The sequence below is a fragment of the Sinocyclocheilus grahami genome, unplaced genomic scaffold, assembly GCF_001515645.1.
Source record: "Sinocyclocheilus grahami isolate Dianchi unplaced genomic scaffold, SAMN03320097.WGS_v1.1 scaffold47.1, whole genome shotgun sequence".
Classification (NCBI taxonomy): Eukaryota; Metazoa; Chordata; class Actinopteri; order Cypriniformes; family Cyprinidae; genus Sinocyclocheilus; species Sinocyclocheilus grahami.
In genome coordinates, this window is record NW_015505226.1 from 3,931,483 (window position 1) to 3,953,479 (window position 21,997).

Here is a 21,997-nt window from a genome sequence, read left to right on the forward strand (position 1 = left end):
ACAGAACAAGCGTCACATTTCACTTTGTGCTGATTTATACACTGTAAAAAAATGTCAAATTTACGGTAAAAAAACGGCAGCTGTGGTTGCCGGAATTTTACTGTAAAAAATACAGTAGCAACGTTTTAGGTTTTACGGTTTTAACTTAAATTTACAGTTAAATACCGAAATTTCATTAACTGATATAATGTTAATATACCAACCTTATTGAAGTACTGAAATCTGTTTTGTGCCTTTGTAATACACTGATAACCACCAAATGCAGGAGGTGATGAGAAAGTCCCATGATGAACCAAAGCCCATCACAAGCAGCTTTTCAATAATAACATATATAGAAGGTGCACAGTTTCATTCACACAAACACTAAACACCATCATGGTAACACACATGAAACTGAAATAAAGCAATAAACATTCATTTAACAACATTAGGTGTAACACACAACCCTAATATGCAAAACCGATAAGAAAAAACTAAGAAGAAACAGTTATTTCAACAAAAAAACATCAAATTTGAAATGTAACGCAGGGAATTGTGGGAATGTCAATTTACAGTTATTCACTGTAAATTATACAGCCTTTTTCACTTCCAAAAACGGTATACTACCATAAAATTAGTGTCCAATACATGTAATGTCCAATACAGTTTTTCACTGTATAAAGTAGGGGAATTTACCGTTAACCATTTAACAGGTTTTTACTGTAGCATTTTTACAGTCTTTTACCGTTAAATTCACTGTCATTTTTTACAGTGTATGTAAACTCCTCCTGTAAACTGCTGGTTGCCGTAGTTGCTCTATTGTGTTGTTACTTTGCCAAAGCAAATGACCAGCTTATATAAGCATAAAGGGCTATGATTACCCCCGAGAGAGTATCATTTATATAACAATGTATAATACAAAGTATTTACTACAATAAAAATTTGTTTCTGTACTCAATTTAAATTTAAAAATAAAGATGTAAGCAGTTCTGTTTTATTATTATTTTGTTTTGTTTTCAATAAGCAATTATTAACAATAAGCAATCATGGTTTGGCTTATCTTAGCTGTCTAAACACATCTTCATCTTTCTGGTTTATGTTTGCAGAAAAGTCCAACATTTTTGGTCATTCCACAAATTCGTTAAAAAAATATAGAATGTTTTAAATGTATTTAAGTGTTAATAAATTGCATTCTGTTATTGCAAGCTATATATAGCTATGCCTTGAAAAGTTTTCTCATAAAAAGAGAATAAATAGACGTACTATATTGCTATATATGTGTTTAGAAAATGCCTATAATGATAGTAAATGTTGGAGTCAGCTTTTTTATTGTTAAAATCCTTGTTTACACATTTGCTCACGAGTCACGAGTGAAACAAAGGGCTGCATATTTATGTTTATATTTATATTCGCTAAACAGCGCTCTCTGCTGGCCACCTGAAGAACATGCGCCAAACAGCGCTCTCTGCTGGCCACCTGAAGCACATGCGCCAAACAGCACCTGAAGAACATGCGCCAAACAGCGCTCTCTGCTGGCCACCAGAAGAGCATGCGCCAAACAGCGCTCTCTGCTGGCCACCTGAAGAACATGCGCCAAACAGCGCTCTCTGCTGGCCACCTGAAGAACATGCGCCAAACAGCGCTCTCTGCTGGCCACCGGAAGAACATGCGCCAAACAGCGCTCTCTGCTGGCCACCGGAAGAACATGCGCCAAACAGCGCTCTCTGCTGGCCACCTGAAGAACATGCGCCAAACAGCGCTCTCTGCTGGTGAGTCGACCAGCCGACGTAGCGTACAACGTCATGATCCGTCATACGCACAACATACAGTAGCAATTTGAGATAAAAACGTTTTTTATGCACACTACCTCGTTTTAAGCAAACGATGCGGTTATTAAATGTGTTTTCTAAATCGATTCTCATTATTCGTATGCGTAATGGAGCTGAAAACCAGTTTTGACACCGCCCACAAGTGTGAAAGTGAAACCAAACGTGAACTTGCGACAAAATGCAACGAGAGAAGCTAATGGTAAGAAGACTTATATTGTGTATCTCTTTATATTGTTTAGCGCTTATCCTATATTTAAATGCACTAGAGAAGATTGATGCCTCTGAAAACATTGTAAACCAGCCTAAGCTAGTCTTAGCTTGTAGCTTTAAACGGTTTTTCAGTTGGTCACACTAAGAGACCAGCTTTCCCATCAGCTAAAACCAGCCAACAGACTAGTGTGAGCAGGCTTTGAAACCATTCTAGGCTGGTTTATTTGATTCATCATCTTTATCTTTTCAGTTTTAAGATGACCTCAGAGGCTCACCCCATCTTTAGAACCTCAGCAGTGCATTTCTGCCTGTTGTGCTGTGATCTTGTCATCTGGGCTTGTGTGTGGACGGCACTGCTGTGGCTGGATGGAGAGGGCAGTCTGGATCTATGGTGCCTGTGGGCTCTCAGGGCCATCACCTGTGTTGTGCTTTATTCATTGAGCACGATTTTTGCTGACAGCAGCATTCAGCCTCTCCTGAAGCGCTGGGTAGCCCTACTGAGCTTCCTACCTCCAGTGTTTGACAGTATGCAGACAATGTTGCACGGTACCGTGAGAGGCTTCACTCCTGTTCCTGATCCTGGCATGGTGATCCTGAGCTTAGCTACATCTACCCTCATATATATGGTGTGGGAGATGGCCTTCCCACATGGTGGATCATCTAAGGGTACCAGAAACCAGAAGAAAGATGAAGAGGCCAAAGCACTCCTAATGAGGGTCATTCGATACTCCAGGCCTGACTATCTTCATCTAGGGGCTGCATTCCTCTTCCTCAGCCTGGCAGCACTGTGTGAGTGTTTCTCATGGTTGAGGAAACTATAATATTGTCTGAATTAGTTCTTGATTTTAAATCCAAAACCTGATGTCAGTGCATATTTGATCTACATAGAAGAAACTAGATCCAGAGTAATACAAAATAAAGTTATTTATTTATTTTTTAAATAGTTGAGACATTCATCCCATACTGCATTGGCAAAGTTATTGACATATTGAGTGGAAAGTACCAGCACACCAATTTCTCATGGGCTATTGGACTCATGGCACTGTGCTCACTTGGAAGGTCAGTGTAACATCACTGCCATGCAAATATCTTAAAAACGAATGCCGCCTTGTACAAACTGGTTTTGTTTTTGGAATTAATTGTTCATTTGTGTCTTTAAGTTCTATGTTCGGTGGTATGCGCGGCGGAATGTTCATGTGTAGCCTCAGCAGACTCAACAAAAGAATACGACACATGCTGTTCCAGAACCTCATGAAGCAGGAGATAAGCTTCTTTGAAGAAAACAAACCAGGTACCTGTCCCTTCACTTCACTTGAAGTTTAGTGCTAATTGTCTTCAAGTAAACATTTTCCAGAGAAATAAAAATTATCTTTATCTATTTTCTAAATGCATGTTTTAGATGTCATTGTGAACAGTTCAGTCATGTTTAATATTTTTTTAAATGTCAAAACTGGATCTTCCGGTGAAAACGACCGACTTCTCCATTAATTTTTTCAGCTTAAACCCCCACCCCTGCAAGCTAGCATTCATCTGCCTCCACTTTTGAGTGCAATGCTCAAAATCCAATCAAGTTGTTCAACAACAAAAAAAATGCTTCTCGAGTTCTTACCGCACGCAGTATAATTGAATAGGCTCTTCTGAGGACTTGATTCATCCGAGTGGAATCGACTCTTTATCCCCAGCTGCCTCAGAATCAACCAATTTTTTGTATGTTTTCAAATAGCAAGTGCCACAAGAGTCACTAAGTTTTTTACCATTCCAAAAAAGTAAAACACTTTAAAAATTCATACATAAACTTCTTCCTAAATGACTGAAGATCCTCAGAAGGTTAAAAACACGTCTTGCGAGACTGCATTCCGCTGCATATTTGAGTATGATTTTGAAAGTAGACAAAGTTACTAAATAGTGCATATGTGATAATATATTATTTAAAATCATGCCTCAGAAACAAAATTTTCTCTCTTACAGGTAGTCTCACATCACGTTTGATCTCTGACACTGATAAAATGGGACGCTCTGTGGCCATGAATGTGAATGTGTTACTGCGGAGTTTGGTGAAGACATGTGGCATGCTGTTCTTTATGCTGCGTCTATCCTGGCAGTTAACCCTCCTCACCTGCATCGAAATGCCACTTCTTGCTTTTATTCAGAATTCATACAACAACATCTCCCAGGTTAGTAAACCTTCTCATGTTGGTTTACTTATTACTTTCACACACCTTCATAAAGCTGTGCTTTGGCCTCTCCTGAAAACTTTTTTCAACAAATCCCAAAAAAAAAAGAAACATTTGGGGGTACAACCGTAATGAATTCATAGCGTCTCACCTTTCTTATCAGACAATAGCCAAAGAGCTTCAGGACTGTAATGCAGAGACTACAGAGTTGGCATCTTCTGTCATTGGGTCAATGAAGACTGTGCGCAGTTTTAAGGCAGAGCATCAGGAGCAGCAGCGATATGAACAGACTCTCAACCGGAAGCTCCAGATTCTGAGGCGTAAAGGCATATACAGTGCCATCCATCTCTTAATACGCAGGGTAAATCATATACAGTCCTGATTTGCATGCACCGGTCTCCAAAATAGAAATTGTGGTCTATTTCATTGATTCTTCTTTCATTGCATTGTAGTTCATTACAGTAGGCTTGAAGGTAGCAATGCTGTTCCAAGGCCGAAATCTCATCTCCTCTGGACAGCTAAGCAGCGGCAGCCTCCTTGCATTTGTGTTCTATCAGAAGGACATGGTGACCAACATGAAGGTATGACTGGCAAGTAGAATTTTACAGTAATATGACTCTTCATTTAGAGACTAAACTCTGTCCATCATTATATTCTCAGCATCTTGTATATATCTACGGAGACATGCTGAATACTGTGGGATCAGCAGTGAAGGTGTTCCAGCTGCTTGACAGGAAGCCACAGATGAGAGAGGCAGGTGATTTGGCCCCAGAGAAGGTTGAGGGAAGACTAACCTTTGAAAAGGTCACATTTTCCTACCACTCCCGCCCTAATGAAAAAGCACTTAAGGTAGGCTTTGGTTAACAGTGCAAAAGCAGATCAGAGAACTAATGGAATTTGCATGAACTCATTGTTAAATTGTTGCAGTCTGTTACATTGGAATTGAGTCCAGGGAAGCTGACGGCATTGGTAGGACCCTCTGGTGGTGGGAAGACCTCTTGTGTCTGCTTGCTGCAGAGGTTCTATGAGCCACAGGAGGGTGAGGTGTTACTGGATGAAGAACCTCTGCACCACTACCAACACCAGTACTTGCATAAAAAGGCAAGGAATGATACACCAGCATTTATAACCATTTAACTTGAGGAGAGATTTCAATTCAACAATTCTGTTGGATGGTTTGGTGAAACGAGTAGTAGTTTGTAAATTTATACATCATTCTCTTTCATTTGGCTTAGGTGGCAATGGTATCCCAGGATCCTGTGCTTTTCTCTGGCTCTGTGAGATATAATATTGAATACGGTTTAAAGGACTGTCCACTTGAAAGAGTAAAAGAAGCTGCTCAGAAAGCCAATGCACACAACTTCATATGCAAATTGGAACAAGGATATGACACAGGTAGATAAAACTAGGCAGATTGTCAGATAATCGATATGGTAGCGAAATATTGTGCTTTCCCATAAATAACATAAAAACTCTATAAACGAGTAGGTTAAATCTGGACGCTTTCTCTGTAGATGTTGGCGAGTGTGGTGGCCAGCTGTCCGCAGGGCAGAAGCAGTGCATTGCCATAGCCAGAGCTCTGATAAGGAACCCACAGATTCTCATCTTGGATGAGGCCACCAGCCACATGGACTGCAGCACACAACAAGCTGTACGGACTCTGGAATTAATACTAAAATCCTAATATCTTAATAAACAGCTGCACGTTATATTTAAGCTGCTGTAACATGATAAATTCTGAGGTTCTCAGTATCTATTCATGATCTTGTTGTCCAGGTTCAAGATGTACTCAATAACATAACGGATCAGACAGTACTGGTGATAGCTCATCGTTTGGAGACTGTAGAGAAAGCAGACCACATTATCTTCATGGAGGGAGGTGAAGTCGTGGAGCAGGGAACACACCAGCAGCTCATGGCCAAAGAAGGAAGATACTATCGGCTCAGAGAAAAGCTTTTCAATCTGGAGACACAACCAGCGGACTAAAGTATCAAATATGTGGATTTATTTGACAAACTTTAGTACACACTCACAGACTGCATTTACCCACATTCTATTGTGTTTTTTTCCTCTGTACTTTTCTCCATACCTGATTATATAGACAGTGTTTAATTGATTATGGAATAAGTGATGATGAATGGGACACACAAAAAAGAAAGCATGGGATTTGTATCCTAAAAGTAAAACAGTATGGAATAACAACCTCTACTGTATTAAAAATATATCCAATAAAGAATTATGATGGTGTACTTCAATCAGAGAATGACCAGTGGATTTGCCCTCAGCTGCAGAAAAATGCGGAACAGGATTTCAGAGTTCTTATTCGTCTTCATTGTGCCACCAAGAGCTGCTTGATTCTGCGCATCCTGAATGTCTTTATAAAGAGACTGACAATAGAAAAAAAAATTATATTGTTGTATGTGATTTAAACAAAACTGTCCGATACATGAATCAATACTAATCACAGTGTAAAAGTGTAATAAACAGATAAATTGAAGGAAATCAGATTTACCTCAACATGCCGTACGACTTCAAACTAGCTCTGTGCCTTTAGCTGTTTTGTATGAACACATTTCACAGCCGAGTCTCTGAGCAAGACCTGTTGAAAATGTCATGATCTGTAAATTAGATTCAACTGTAAGTTCATGTTTGAAAAATGGAAATACTTTATTATAAAAGTACCTGAAGGCGCCTTAGAATGGCATGATGCAGTCCACACACCGCTGCCACAGACACTTTCCACCCGAATCTCCAAGACTTCAAGAGGTCCATCAGAACAGAAATCTCCCAGTGTTACCTTGAGGAAAGACATGGGTAACTCATTCTAAATTACAGACTTTATGATCGTAAATAAATAATCAGTAGTGTAAAGTCAGCACCTCTTTGACCAGAAGCTTGACAGAGCATCCATCTGGGCTGTAGACACAAACCACTGGACTTTGTACCGACATTTGTCCTCTCTCCTCAGGTGATACCAATCAGTTTAGCACAGACATGCATCTTTCTGCACTGCTGGTTGCTGAGAGGTGCAGTTTGGTATTTAGAAGCTGTGATGATACCCTGACCATCACTGTGATGGGTCCTGAGTCTGACTTGGTAGTAGTATCAGAATCTCTGGTTAACGCTCCACTGGAACGCAAGAAGGTTTGGATGCCATCCATGACAGTGTTGTGTTTGATATTACCATTAGAAAATGTTCCATCTAGCCTTAAAGCATCAAGCCAGTCAACTGTTAAAGTACTCAAAGGTGCACTGATGGAGCCCATCTCTGTTACGAGCTGGGAAACACCAGGAGAAGATGCTTCAGGACTAAACAGAGCAGAAAGGGAGAAGACAAGAGAACAGTAGACTTTCACTGGCAGAGACAGCCCGCCAATGCTTTCAAGGGGAATGGTTACATCCAGTTTCTGACCAGAATCCAGTTTCATGAATGGGAATGAGTATGTCCTAGATGAGCCTTCCATATTTGGACCCTTGGATAATGGATGGACCTGAATGCACAAAGTCCAGTCATGTTCCAATGTACATCCACTTGAATTTTCAAGCACACATGTGAGAGTCAAAGAGTCTCTTTGGAGCAACGAGCTCCATCTAGCTACACCACAACAGCTAATTGGATGCTTGGTGCCCATATTACACGTCTTTTCATTCCCATGGTTGTCCAACAGTAGGCTGCAAACATTTATGACTTGATTAAGATGTTTGAGAGACTAATTTTTCTCCTGAAGCTCGTGTTTCAAGGATTCCGCCCTGCAGAAGAAAAAAAAACGTGTCAATGACGTGAAAATATTTGTCTGGCCGTTTTAAATGTAAAAAAACCAAAATAAAATAAATTCATAAAAACAAAGATTTTTTTTCAAGAACAACTATGATTATAAGATAAACTAAAATTTAAATAAATCAAAATAAACAAAAAGTGACATTTAGCTTTTGCCGCCAGAAAACCAGTAGTCTTTTCAATGATGAAGCATGAAACAGACCTCTCCCAGATGTTTGCGATGGAAGCCAGAAGGTCTTTCACTCTCTGGCCTGCCAGAGATGAGGGCAACCTGGGAACATTTTCAGATCCTTGAGGAAGGTTCACGCGAAGCAGTCTTCCGCTCAAAGATACTGCCAAAAGCTGCACAGATCCTTAAAATTAGAAAACAAACACTTTGTGTTAGTGACTTAAAATACTGCAAAAGGCCGGGAAACTGCATAGAGATTTATCATAATTAATGTACTGTACCTGTGGGGTTAGTATATGGCCCAGCAAGTGCTATAGCCCTGCATACACCAAGACTGTCAGAGGTCAGAGCTTGCAGTTGGGACTCAGTTCCTGTTGCTTCTGATGAAGATGTTGTGGTGAGCTGAAGAGTGTGTAGGTCATTGAGAGAGCTGTAGTACAGCCACTTATCATCAACACAGGCACACAGCACCGGTCCTCGTACACTATGCTCATTGAAGCCTATAAAAAGTGAATTTACAGATTACCAAAACTAATCTAAGTTATTAAAAAATATATTCAAAATGAGTATGAGTACAGTAATTTTGATATTTTAAGGGATTTAGTCAAAAATGTCTGGATGATACATCTGTCCTGATATCAAAATGATGGTAAAAAAAAAACTTCATTAAAAAATAAAATTATTCTAAACAGAAAATCTCAAGTAGTCTGGCATAATGTTTTACTATTATTTCTTATATAAATATTTTAATAAAAACTGCTTAGCAATTTTTGGTCTGCCAAATCAAGGCAACATTAGGTCAGGTTGTAAAATGTCATGTGGTTTAACTCTCCAAAACCGTATTCATATTTATTAATAATACATGTAATGGATTTTTAAAATACCTTGAAAATATATATTTTAAAACTTTTTTGAAAGTAATTATTCATGTACACGCATATGTATTCAAAACAAGGAAAAACGTCATTACTTTTTTTTTGATGATCACACCACGTGACATCTTTTCAGTCATTAAACTGAAACTTTTCCTGAAAACGGTAGTAGAAAGGTTTTACAAACCATATGAGACCAGTGTGAAAACTAAAAGATTACATCTCCAATAAATTGCCTCATGTTTACTAGATTTTGAAAATATTTTTCCTTCTCTTTATTGTGGACATTCTTGTATATCATTGACTCTCAAATCAAATAAAGACTAGGGTAATGGCAAATATGGTGTTTAATGGCGGATGGCATACAACTTTTAGGTGCATTACCGCCACCTACTGATTAGGAGTGTGGATCAGGATCGGACTCTTCACTAAATTCTATTATATAATCCAGTGTCCTTTAAATAACGCATTAAAAATTGAAAGTTTTCATCCCCTGATTTATTCCCCAAACTGTTCATCAAATTAAGTTTTTCTTTATTTTCCTTTGAGGACATCAATCAGTATCTTTCTTTCCTTTCCGTATCTTGGACACTTCATTATAACAAGCTCTACATTTTCCTCCATATTACAATATTCACATTTTCCAGTTTCATGTCTCCCCATTCTCTTCAAACTGCTATTAAGAGCAGTATGGCCAAATCTAAGCCTTGAGATTAGTTTCCTCATGTCTATTTGCTTATGTTCCTCCACCCATTGCAATGCCAGTAAAATTGCAATCATTTCAATATTCTTCCTTCTTCTGCCTGTCCGTTTTAGTAGACTGCCATCTACCGGTGTTACGTACGGAAGTTCTAAGCGGCCATGCATTATTTTTTTTTCCTTCTTGTTTTCTCGTTATAACGACTAAATTTTCTCGTTATATCGACATCACGAGAGTTGTTTTCTCATTATAACGCCTTATTTTCTCGTTATATCGACATCACGAGAGTTGTTTTCTCATTATAACGCCTTATTTTCTCGTTATATCGACATCACGAGAGTTGTTTTCTCATTATAACGCCTTATTTTCTCGTTATATCGACATCACGAGAGTTGTTTTCTCATTATAACGCCTTATTTTCTCGTTATATCGACATCACGAGAGTTGTTTTCTCATTATAACGCCTTATTTTCTCGTTATATCGACATCACGAGAGTTGTTTTCTCATTATAACGCCTTATTTTCTCGTTATATCGACATCACGAGAGTTGTTTTCTCATTATAACGCCTTATTTTCTCGTTATATCGACATCACGAGAGTTGTTTTCTCATTATAACGCCTTATTTTCTCGTTATATCGACATCACGAGAGTTGTTTTCTCATTATAACGCCTTATTTTCTCGTTATATCGACATCACGAGAGTTGTTTTCTCATTATAACGCCTTATTTTCTCGTTATATCGACATCACGAGAGTTGTTTTCTCATTATAACGCCTTATTTTCTCGTTATATCGACATCACGAGAGTTGTTTTCTCATTATAACGCCTTATTTTCTCGTTATATCGACATCACGAGAGTTGTTTTCTCATTATAACGCCTTATTTTCTCGTTATATCGACATCACGAGAGTTGTTTTCTCATTATAACGCCTTATTTTCTCGTTATATCGACATCACGAGAGTTGTTTTCTCATTATAACGCCTTATTTTCTCGTTATATCGACATCACGAGAGTTGTTTTCTCATTATAACGCCTTATTTTCTCGTTATATCGACATCACGAGAGTTGTTTTCTCATTATAACGCCTTATTTTCTCGTTATATCGACATCACGAGAGTTGTTTTCTCATTATAACGCCTTATTTTCTCGTTATATCGACATCACGAGAGTTGTTTTCTCATTATAACGCCTTATTTTCTCGTTATATCGACATCACGAGAGTTGTTTTCTCATTATAACGCCTTATTTTCTCGTTATATCGACATCACGAGAGTTGTTTTCTCATTATAACGCCTTATTTTCTCGTTATATCGACATCACGAGAGTTGTTTTCTCATTATAACGCCTTATTTTCTCGTTATATCGACATCACGAGAGTTGTTTTCTCATTATAACGCCTTATTTTCTCGTTATATCGACATCACGAGAGTTGTTTTCTCATTATAACGCCTTATTTTCTCGTTATATCGACATCACGAGAGTTGTTTTCTCATTATAACGCCTTATTTTCTCGTTATATCGACATCACGAGAGTTGTTTTCTCATTATAACGCCTTATTTTCTCGTTATATCGACATCACGAGAGTTGTTTTCTCATTATAACGCCTTATTTTCTCGTTATATCGACATCACGAGAGTTGTTTTCTCATTATAACGCCTTATTTTCTCGTTATATCGACATCACGAGAGTTGTTTTCTCATTATAACGCCTTATTTTCTCGTTATATCGACATCACGAGAGTTGTTTTCTCGTTATATCGATATAACGAGAAAACAAGAAGGAAAAAAAAATAATGCATGCCCGCTTAGAACTTCCGTAGTTACGAGATTATCGGTTTCCGAGATTTTCTGTTTCAGTGGGCGGAGCAAACATGAATATTCATGAGCTTCCCGGACATGCCCGTGGAACAGAGAATTTCAGTTCACGCTCCTTGTATCTCAGCAGGTTTAATGGAATATTTAAAAAAAAAAGTAAATATATTTACAGCGTTGCACAAACCTATGCCTAAACTATATTTGTTCACCATTTTGTAACATTTTATAATGTTTGTATTAGGCCCAATCCCAATTCTACCCCTTAGCCCGTCCCCTTTCCCCTACCCCTCCGTTTCGCGCGTTCACGTGAAGGGGTAGGGGTGTCTCAATTCTCTTTTGGTTGGATTATCTCAGCGTAAACCGGCTTCAGGGGCAACATGGCTGCCCGAGCGAACAAAAAGACACATAAATGTAAGCATTTTTGGCATTAATAAAGATTTTAACGAAAAGTAATCATTTGTTTTATGTTGCATTCAATCGTGAGTTCATATTACGGTCATGTTACTCAAAGAAATGTTTGCAAAAAATCTCGTTGCTGGAAAATATAATATAGCGATTCAGTATTTAAACTGTTATTAATAAAAGTCGTGGGGCAGCGTTGACAAGTTTCTTTTCTCCTAGATGTGTGAGCAGCGCGATCTCCGATATATATATATATATATATATATATATATATATATGTATGTGTGTGTGTCAGTAAGCAACGCAGTAATATAGAACGGTAATTAAAAGCTCTAATGCACTCCAGTATGTGTGTGTAATGTAGGAACTAGACGACGTATGATGACGTGTGACGGCATAGTAGTGGTGTCCCAATTCTTAGGGGAATATTTTCACCCCTACCCCTTGACACTCTGTTTCAAGGGACAAGGGGAAGGGGTAGGCGGAGGGGTAGGGGAAGGGGAAGGGGAAGGGTATAAAATAGAATTGGGATTGGGCCATAGTCTGCACGTTTTGTGCAGTCGTCACTGACTGAATGATTGCAGACATTCAGCACGCTTAATTACTTTGATTTCAGTTCGTTGTGCTGCAGCTTGCAATGCTTTAAAACCATGTCTGTTGTTAGTTGTTATCATTTGAGTACACCAGCTGAAATAAACTTGTATTTGTGGACTAATCGTTTTTCATCTGTGCTGTGATTGTTCTTAAACTGTTCGGTTTAGGCTGTATTTACAAAATGACTAGGAATCTAAGACCACACACAAGCATGAAAGTGTTCCTTTAATAAGTAAAATTTTAGATTAAACAAAATTGTATGGACAAAAGTTTAAAAGTAGCCTACATTTGGTACACTGTAAATGAGAAAAATACTTCACTGCATTTTATGGAATGGAATAATCATGTTAAAAATCATTTTATTAACAAATGTTCATAAGCGTGCTTGTTTTGATATGATATATACAATACTGTTCTAATGATTTGTATTAGTAAGGTTCTTTGTTCATGTTCACCAACTGCATTTAGGCTATCAGATTAAAAATATTGAAAAACATTTGTAAGCGGCCAAGTCTAGTACTTTAAGCAGCTGAGGGATGCTGGACGGTGCTTGTAAATAGACGCGCACGCTTTGATTACTATTAACTGGAATGTCCACACAAGATGTTCAAATGCTCATTGTTGTCGATTTATTTTACCGTTACTGGTCTTCATTTCCATATAGGCAAGAATCCAAACTAACAGTCAACAAATCCACCTGTCCTTCACCTTTACAACATCTTGCATAGCGTGGTACAAACAACCTAGTGTAGCGGTCAAAAAACTGTGTGCACCTTCCCTCCAGCAACACATGTTACCTGAAGGAAGGTTCCCACCTATATTCTGTGAAAAATCACCCAAGAGTGACCCCTACTGGGCATACACGTACATAATTCACAGTAAAGACAAAAATGGCTCTTACATACCGGCCCCTAATTGGGATGAATCAACATGCCAATTCCCAACACATAACAAAGAGCCATAAACAAATACAAATAGTGAGCACAATACACACATAATGCTTGTAACAAACCCCTTAACCCATAGACTCATGTAAAAAGCAAAGTTTTGCTACAGGCCTATCAATAACACTTGTCTTAGTTTGTAAGCGAACAGAGCGCACCAGCCCTTTCTTGTCAGGGAATGTTTCCAAAACTCTTCCAAGTGGCCAGGATCCTCGAGGTGCCGTTGGATCCATAATGGTCACAATGTCTCCAGACTTAAGACTATTTTTAATCTTGTTCCATTTCTGTCTCTCCTGCAGCAACGGTAGGTATTCCCTCACCCATCTCTTCCAAAAGAGGTCTGAAATGTACTGAACCTGTTTCCACCTTCTTTTTATGTATAAGTCATGAACATCGAACAACCCAGGAGATAAGGATGGTTTTCCCTTCGACAACAGAAGATGATTGGGAGTGAGAGCTTCAAGAGCCATTGGATCGTCAGACAATTTGGTGATTGGTCGATCGTTCAAGATCGCCTCCGCTTCACACAAGACCATATGGAAACTGTCATCATCAAGCGTCTGCTATTGGAGAACTGCAGTGAGGATCTTCCTCAACATGCGGATGACCCGCTCCCAAACCCCACCATAATGGGATCCAGCTGGAGGGTTGAAACTCCACTTAATGCCCTTCTGACATAAAACTCATAACTCAACTCAAACTGACATAGCCTGATTCAATGATGAAAGTGCCTCCCGAAGTTCCCTCTCTGCTCCTATAAAATTTGTGCCATTATCTGAAAGAAGATGCTCCACTTGCCCTCTTCTACTGATAAATCGGCACAGAGCATTAATACAGGCACCTGTGTCAAGAGAATTGGCCAGTTCAAGGTGAACAGCTCTACTGGCCAAGCAGGTGAAGATGACACCATAGCGTTTCACTATGCCTCTTCCCTTTTTCACCTCTATTGGTCCAAAATAGTCAACGCCTGTGTTGGTAAACGGCGGATGGTCCGGCAGAATCCTCTCCTTAGGCAGGTCAGCCATCTTCTGCCCCATCATACTCCCATTATATATTTTACAGAAGCAACATTCTGCTACGATCTTCCTCACAGCTGAGGTGGCACCCGTGATCCAATACCTCCTTCTTAATGCAGACAACATGTGATTACGCCCACTATGGCCAAGCTGTTGATGTAAATCCTTCAACATGAGGGTAGCCACATGCTGATCTTTAGTGAGGAGTAGCGGATGTTTTGTGTCTTCTGGCAACGAACCCCGTATCAGCCGCCCTCCGACTCTCAGAAGCCCGTTATCCAACCATGGATCCAACTTATAGATTGCACTCCATTTGCTCACTGTATCCTTTCCAGAAGACAAAGCAGCGATCTCCTCAGGGAATCTTTGCTGTTGGCAATAGCAGATTATAGCCATCTCGGCTTCCATAAGATCCTCTGCCGACAAGGTTTGTCCTCCTGTTGTACCTATAGCTATTTGATTCCCTTGCACCATGGCACTCTCCTTGTTGGCATCAGCAGTATCTGACTCTATCCTCTCGCAAATCCTTCTCAACAACATCCTCTTTAACTTAAGCAACCAGGCAACTGATACTCGAAGTCTCCTCCAGTCTGAAAAGTAAGCCATCAACCTATTTGTACTCTTTAGTGAGCCTTGAGTATTTACCACATTCACAAAAGCTTCCTTCTTAACCTCAAGGTCATCAACCCCTTCTGCAGTGTCCACCATATTTACAGGCCAATCCTCTTCTGGTTTGTACAGAAACTTGGGTCCTTCTATCCATCTGTTGTTCTTGATAAAATTTCCAGCCCTCCTTCCTCTGGATGCATCATCAGCTGGATTCTCCTTTTTGCCAACATATCGCCACTGTGATGTCTTTGTGGCTTCCCTGATGATGGAGACTCTGTTGACAACAAAAGTATGAAAACGTTTGTCCTCATTCATGACATACTTGAGCACAGATGTGCTGTCTGTCCAGAAGACTGATTCTTGCAGCTGGAGCCTCAGCTCTTTTTTTAGCATCAGATCAACACGGACAGCAAGAACAGCTGCAGTTAGCTCCAAGCGGGGAACAGTGATGGCCTTTAAAGGTGTTACTCGGGCCTTGCCGACGAGGAAGGAAACATGGATGTGCTATTCTGGATTCAAAGGTAAGTGACTGTGCCATATCCTTGTTCGTTTGCATCTGAAAAATTATGAAGCTGTGCATGTATGTAGGACCCACAAATCATAGGCTTAATGCATCTCTCAACCTTGAATTCAGAGAGTGCATTCAGTTCCTTCAACCACCGTGTCCAGCCATGCAAGATGTCATGGGGCACAGTCTCATCCCATCCAACGTTCCTCCGGCATAGCTCCTGTAACATGATCTTAGCAGGTAGCACTACTGGTGCCAAAAACCCAAGTGGATCGTATACTGAACTGGACACCGACAACATTCCACGTCTTGTGCAGGACTTCTCCTGAATCTCCATTTTGAACTTAAATAAGTCTATGATGCCACACTCTTAAGGCAATCATCTACATAAAAATTATCTTTGAGAGTTTGTACAACCTCCTCATGGAATTCACATTGATGATCATCTTCTGTTTTTCGCAAAGCAAAGGCAGCACAACTTGGAGAGGAGACAGCCCCAAAAAGATGGACAGTCATGTGAAACACTGACACTTCTTTTGTAAAATCTCCGTTCTGCCACCACAAGAAATGGAGGAAATCCCGGTCCTCTTCTGCCACCTTAACCTGATGAAACATTGCCTGTATGTCTCCCATAACAGCTACCAACTCCTACCTAAACCTTAGGAGAACACCAAGCAATGTACTTGTAAAACTGAGACCTTGCAGAAGCACTTGATTTAATGATGTTCCTTTGAATGCCGCATCACAATCAAAAACCACCCGCAGGTTCCTCTTCCTGGGATGACGTACACCATGGTGAGGAATGTACCACACCTTGCCACTGTCTCCTTTCAGCTGCTGAGTGGACACTTGCTCTGCATATCCTTTGTTGATCATTTCTTTGACAAATGTTACATACTCCTGATAAAACTGCTCATCTCTCTGGAATCTCTTCTTCAATCCAAGTATCCAAGCTGTTTTGCCAAAGAGAAGTTGTTAGACATTGTCAGTTGTATACACATTTTCCTTTTTAAAGGGCAACTTCAAGGTATAATGATTGTCCTCAAGCTTGACAGAACTCTCAGCAATCTCCAAGAATCTAATATCCTCTCTTGACAATCCTTGCTCTTCTACAGCTCGCTCACTGAAGTCATGGTTGTATTGTTTAAGCAACATCTCCTCCAGTCTACACACAGAAATCCTGTTAACCACTGCTGAACAGTCTTCATTCTCAAAGCTGCCTGCATTCAAAGGACCATTGATGACCTAACCTAATGCCGTTCTTATGGCATAAGGGCCATCCCCATGGCTATGAAGTCATGGTTGTATTGTTTAAGCAACATCTCCTCCAGTCTACACACAGAAATCCTGTTAACCACTGCTGAACAGTCTTCATTCTCAAAACTGCCTGCATTCAAAGGACCATTGATGACCTAACCTAATGCCATTCTTATGGCATAAGGGCCATCCCCATGGCTATTTATGACTTTCCAGGGCTCCAACATCTTGGGAGCGTTGTTTCCAACAACTCAACATTAGCCATTATACGGGGAACTTTAACCTTTGCTAAGTAAGGCCACTTGGACAAATCTCCTTTAGATACCATGTTGTCAGAACTTACAGGCATTTGTTTCTGTGTGAGTGTTTGTGGAAGCTGATAGAAGATGTTACCATCAATAGCAGATACTTCCAAACCTGAAAGTACATATGCAGGTACAACTCTTTCCTGTCCCATAGTTTGTAAGAGAAACTGAGTTTTTCTACCAGTGATGCTTAGCACAACACAAACATAATGGAATCACTTTAGAATTATTTGATGGCAATTCTTTTCTGATATTCCTAGTAGTTTCCCCAGATTCCACAGGTGATATTGTGAAATAATTTTACAATTTAAAAGAAAGTTTTTTTCCCCCCTGTGATGTCTCATGATCCTTCAGAGATCATTCTAATATGCTGATTTGCTGCACAAGAAACATTTCTGATTGTCACAGTTGAAAATGGTTGGAGGATTAGGATTCCTTGATGAATAGAAAGTTCAGAAGAACAGCATTTATTTGAAATTGAAATTTTTTTTTTTACATTATAAATGTCTTTACTGTCATTTTTATTAAATTAATGCATCTTTGAAGAACAAAAGTATAAATTTCTTAAACAAACAAACAAAAAATCATAGTAATCCCAAACTTTTGAATGGTAATGTCATGTATCAAATGCCAGAATCAAGTTAAGAAATTTCTTCTTTTTTTTTTAGCTTTATGATGTCATATTTTTATACAGCAGATTCCTCAAGGACATTAACATCACACTTTCTTGTCTCGTTGTCTTGTTTTGGTGCATAAATCTATTTTGTTTGTAACAAGGATTCAATAGTGATTCATGCTCAAAATTCAGGAAAACTTTATTAATAGCATCCTCCATGACTATAATTTTCCTGGATTTTGAGTGTGAATCACTATTGAATTCATATTTTTAAAAACAAAATGTCACTGTCTCACATAACATCAACATCCACACCAACACACATTTTACCAACATCTTATCACAAGCTAATCAAGGCCATAATCCAATCTTTATTCCACTTAATTTTATAATTACAGGCCCTTTTTATTTATTTATTTATGTATGTATGTAGTCATTTAGTAGATGCTTTACACATAACAAAAGGAAAACAAGTAGAATAGAAAAAGAATAGAGAAAGCTAGTGTTAGTGGCCTTTAAAAAAACAAGCAGTTGGAAAATGATTAGAGAGTGCAAGTGTTAGAAGGTCAACTTAACAAATAGATAAAATAGAATTAGAATAGAGAGTGCTAGAGGGTCAAATAAAGATGCAAGGGATGTGTTTTTTAGCTGTTTCTTGAAGATGGCTAAGGACTCGAATTGAGTTGGGCAGGTCATTCCACCAGGAGGGAACAATTTATGTAAAAAAAAAAGAAAAGCCTAATTAAGAATATATATGTTTATGAAACTTTATGACTAGCCTATAAATAATGTTGAATGAGTGTTTGTTGTGCATCAAAATAGACCATGCATTTTTGTCAATGATCATCATTGTGTATCATCCAGGTACAGTGCAACACATGGTCAAAGAACAGATGACAGAGAATAACATCAGTGTAGGTTGCAAAATGTTTATTAGGCCACTGATATGGTGGTGAACATTATTTCATTCACTGCCAGATGACAGTTTTAAAACTTAAAAGGTAACAGAAGAGCATAAAAATAAATAATTGAAATGGTAGTTGGATCTTTGCTACTATTGGAAACCTGTAGCTGTAATCATCCAGGTGTTCTGAGATTTTTGGTTTCACTGTGCAAATGGAACCTTAAACCTTGTGATAATCTTAATTTTTAAATGTATATTTGTTTGTAAAAATGTATAACTATTTTACATTGGAAACAGGGAAATTTTTTTTAGCAACATGTTTTTGCAGCAGTGTATGATTGTATCATAGTTTACAACCAGACAGCAGACAATTCACAACCAGACAACATGGAGAATGTTGAACGGGGTAAGATTACGAAATGATAACCAAATGTAGTTTGTGCAACGCTAGAAATATGTTTACCTTTTTTTATTTTATTTTTTTATATCCCATTAAACCTGCTGAGATACAAGGAGCGTGAACTGAAATTCTCTGTTCCAACTGGTTCCACGCGCATGTCCGGGAAACGCTCCGGTTACTATCGTAACCTCGGTTCCCTGAGAGCGGGAACGAGACATCACGGAGATATTTCTCCGTTATGGGAACTCCTTCCCTTCCAACCTTTCCTGAAGTCCTATTGGCTCCCGCCAGTCAAAATGACTGGCCAATTGACCTTCCATCAGCAAGGGCATTGAAGATGAAACGTGGCTGGGTCTTTCAGCATGACAATGATCCCAAACACCCCGCCCGGGCAACGAAGGAGTGGCTTCGTAAGAAGCATTTCAAGGTCCTGGAGTGGCCTAGCCAGTCTCCAGATCTCAACCCCATAGAAAATCTTTGGAGGGAGTTGAAAATCCGTGTTGCCCAGTGACAGCCCCAAAACATTACTGCTCTAGAGGAGATCTGCATGGAGGAATGGGCCAAAATACCAGCAACAGTGTGTGAAAACCTTGTGAAGACTTACAGAAAACGTTTGACCTGTGTCATTGCCAACAAAGGGTATATAACAAAGTATTGAGATGAAATTTTGTTATTGACCAAATACTTATTTTCCACCATAATTTGCAAATAAATTCTTTAAAAATCCTACAATGTGATTTTCTGGATTTTTTTTCTCATTTTGTCTCTCATAGTTGAGGTATACCTATGATGAAAATTACAGGCCTCTCTCATTTTTTTAAGTGGGAGAACTTGCACAATTGGTGGCTGACTAAATACTTTTTTCCCCACTGTATATATATATCATATCAATATATATCATATCAATATATATATATATATATAAATTGATAGCAGCGTCTCTATTAGAGATTGAGGTTGTGTCACCAGGTTTCAAATAATCAGTTGTAGGAATCAAAACTAGCGAACGAATCATAGCGGAGTCCGTTCTTTTCAATGAATCTTTTCAATGTTATAACGTTACATGTCTATGATCAAAACGGTGTGAAAGCGATCGCGATTCAGTCTTAAAGAGTGGAACAGCTCTCTGACACTCTGAGTCGTTTGGAGCAGTAATGTTTTATTAAACCCAATAAAAGTGGCACTTTGTAATATATCTATAATTAGCTACTTTCTCCAAACAACAGCTTTCAAATTTTGTGTATGCATGTACATATGTAGTTAGAGGTAAATATAGCTACATGTCTGATAGGCTGTCCATGGGTGTGTCAGTGAAGTAGGGAAGGATTTTCGAAAGGCCAGTTTTAAAATGCAAAAAACAATAATATCTATTGCAATTGTAGAATGTTGTGTACACAAATTCATATGAACATTTTAAATGAAGTGATTTTAGTGCGTTTTCATCTAGATCAGTGATCCTCAAATCTGGCTCGCGAGATCCACTTTCACTTTACTGCAGAGTTTAGCTCTAACCCTAATCAAACACACCTGAGTTGGCTAATCAGTAGGCTTAGGCTTGTTTGAGATGAGCAAATTCTGCGCAGAATCGATCACCGCGAGATGCATGCCGGTTAGAAAAGTGTCCGAGTTAAGTCCGACTTGCTCTGATGTCATGCTGGCGTGTGCCAAAAAACTCTCGCGACGGCGAGGCGGCTGTGTCGGATTGTGCAGTCGAGCGCAGTTGCTCTCCACTGATTGCGCTGATCAAAAGCATGAAGGGAAACGACTGACTGACGACACAGCTTAATGCGCATTGCTTCAGACAACTGTGATCCTGCGGTTCTCTTCTAAAATGTTTTATTTTTTTATCTGGTTCCATGTGATTATATATCTAAATTATCCACGAATGTTCCCAAACACTATGACAGCGCGATCTCTGAGATATGTGATTGTTGTCATATTTCTATAAAAATAAAAAATACATTTGTATTAAAGTAAAAATGGATGATAAATGCACATTTGTATGGAATTAAATAGCTAGCAAGCACTTTAAGTGTCTTGTTCATCATATTTATTTTCATATAAAAGCAACAGAACTGAAATTATATCATGTTTATTAGCAACACAGCATGTGAGTGATAATCTGCCTTTGATCTCGTTAGGCTTGTTTGAGATGCGCCTCGCCTGAAATATAGGCGAGAGTAGTCAGCTGCAGTGAGGGAAGGAGTGAAATAAGCGCAGGCAAGACGGACAGTTCTGACCTCTCGAAGCGGAGCAGATACCAACGAGATCAAAGACAGATATCGCATTATTCACACTCATGTGCAGTGTTGCTAATAAACATGATATAATTTCAGTTCTGATACTTTTATATGAAAATAAATATGATGAACAAGACACTCAAAGTGCTTGCTATTTAATTCCATACGAAAGGTGTATTTATCATCCATTTTTACTTTAATACAAACATGTATTTTAGATTTTTATAGAAATATGACAACAATCACATATCTCAGACAGAGATCGCGCTGTCATAGTGTTTGGGAACATTCATGCACACTGAAAAAATGGCAGTGGGGGGATTGTTGAATTTGCAAAAATGCCTTTCGTATTTCCTACATGATTCATTTATGTTTCTCATTTAAACATATTTTAGTCTTGTGCCATTCATTTAATGTTAAAAGATGTTCAATCTTTTAGAATTAATCGTGTTGAAATGTTAGAAATTAGTCATGTTTTCTCTGGAAACTCCGCCCCCTGGGAACGCGCGAAAGAAAACCAATTAACTGCTGGACAGTCCGCCATTTTCACTCTAGTTTTGGATGTTGGAAGCTGGACCTTTTCGCAGTGGATCGCTACAGTGTGAAGGTAATTAAATCTTTGAACTGAAATGCCATTGAGAAACAGTTAGTAATCCATTTGAACGTATTTTCC

The 21,997-nt window shown here is 38.9% G+C and overlaps 1 protein-coding gene and 1 pseudogene across 1 annotated transcript; one reads left to right on the forward strand and one right to left on the reverse strand.

The window, feature by feature from the left end:
- Positions 1-1,769: 1,769 nt before the first annotated feature.
- Positions 1,770-6,308, forward strand: LOC107582758 (antigen peptide transporter 2-like). Its single transcript, XM_016268742.1, has 12 exons — positions 1,770-2,007; positions 2,269-2,807; positions 2,963-3,077; positions 3,179-3,309; positions 3,987-4,192; positions 4,356-4,553; positions 4,645-4,773; positions 4,853-5,041; positions 5,120-5,293; positions 5,428-5,587; positions 5,707-5,843; positions 5,969-6,308. The coding sequence occupies exons 2-12, from the start codon at positions 2,276-2,278 to the stop codon at positions 6,176-6,178; spliced, it is 2,181 nt and encodes a 726-aa protein (XP_016124228.1). The 5' UTR covers positions 1,770-2,007; positions 2,269-2,275; the 3' UTR covers positions 6,179-6,308.
- A 122-nt stretch (positions 6,309-6,430) lies between these two features.
- On the reverse strand, positions 6,431-15,939 carry LOC107582815 (Fanconi anemia core complex-associated protein 100-like; annotated as a pseudogene).
- Between the last annotated feature and the right edge of the window lie 6,058 nt (positions 15,940-21,997).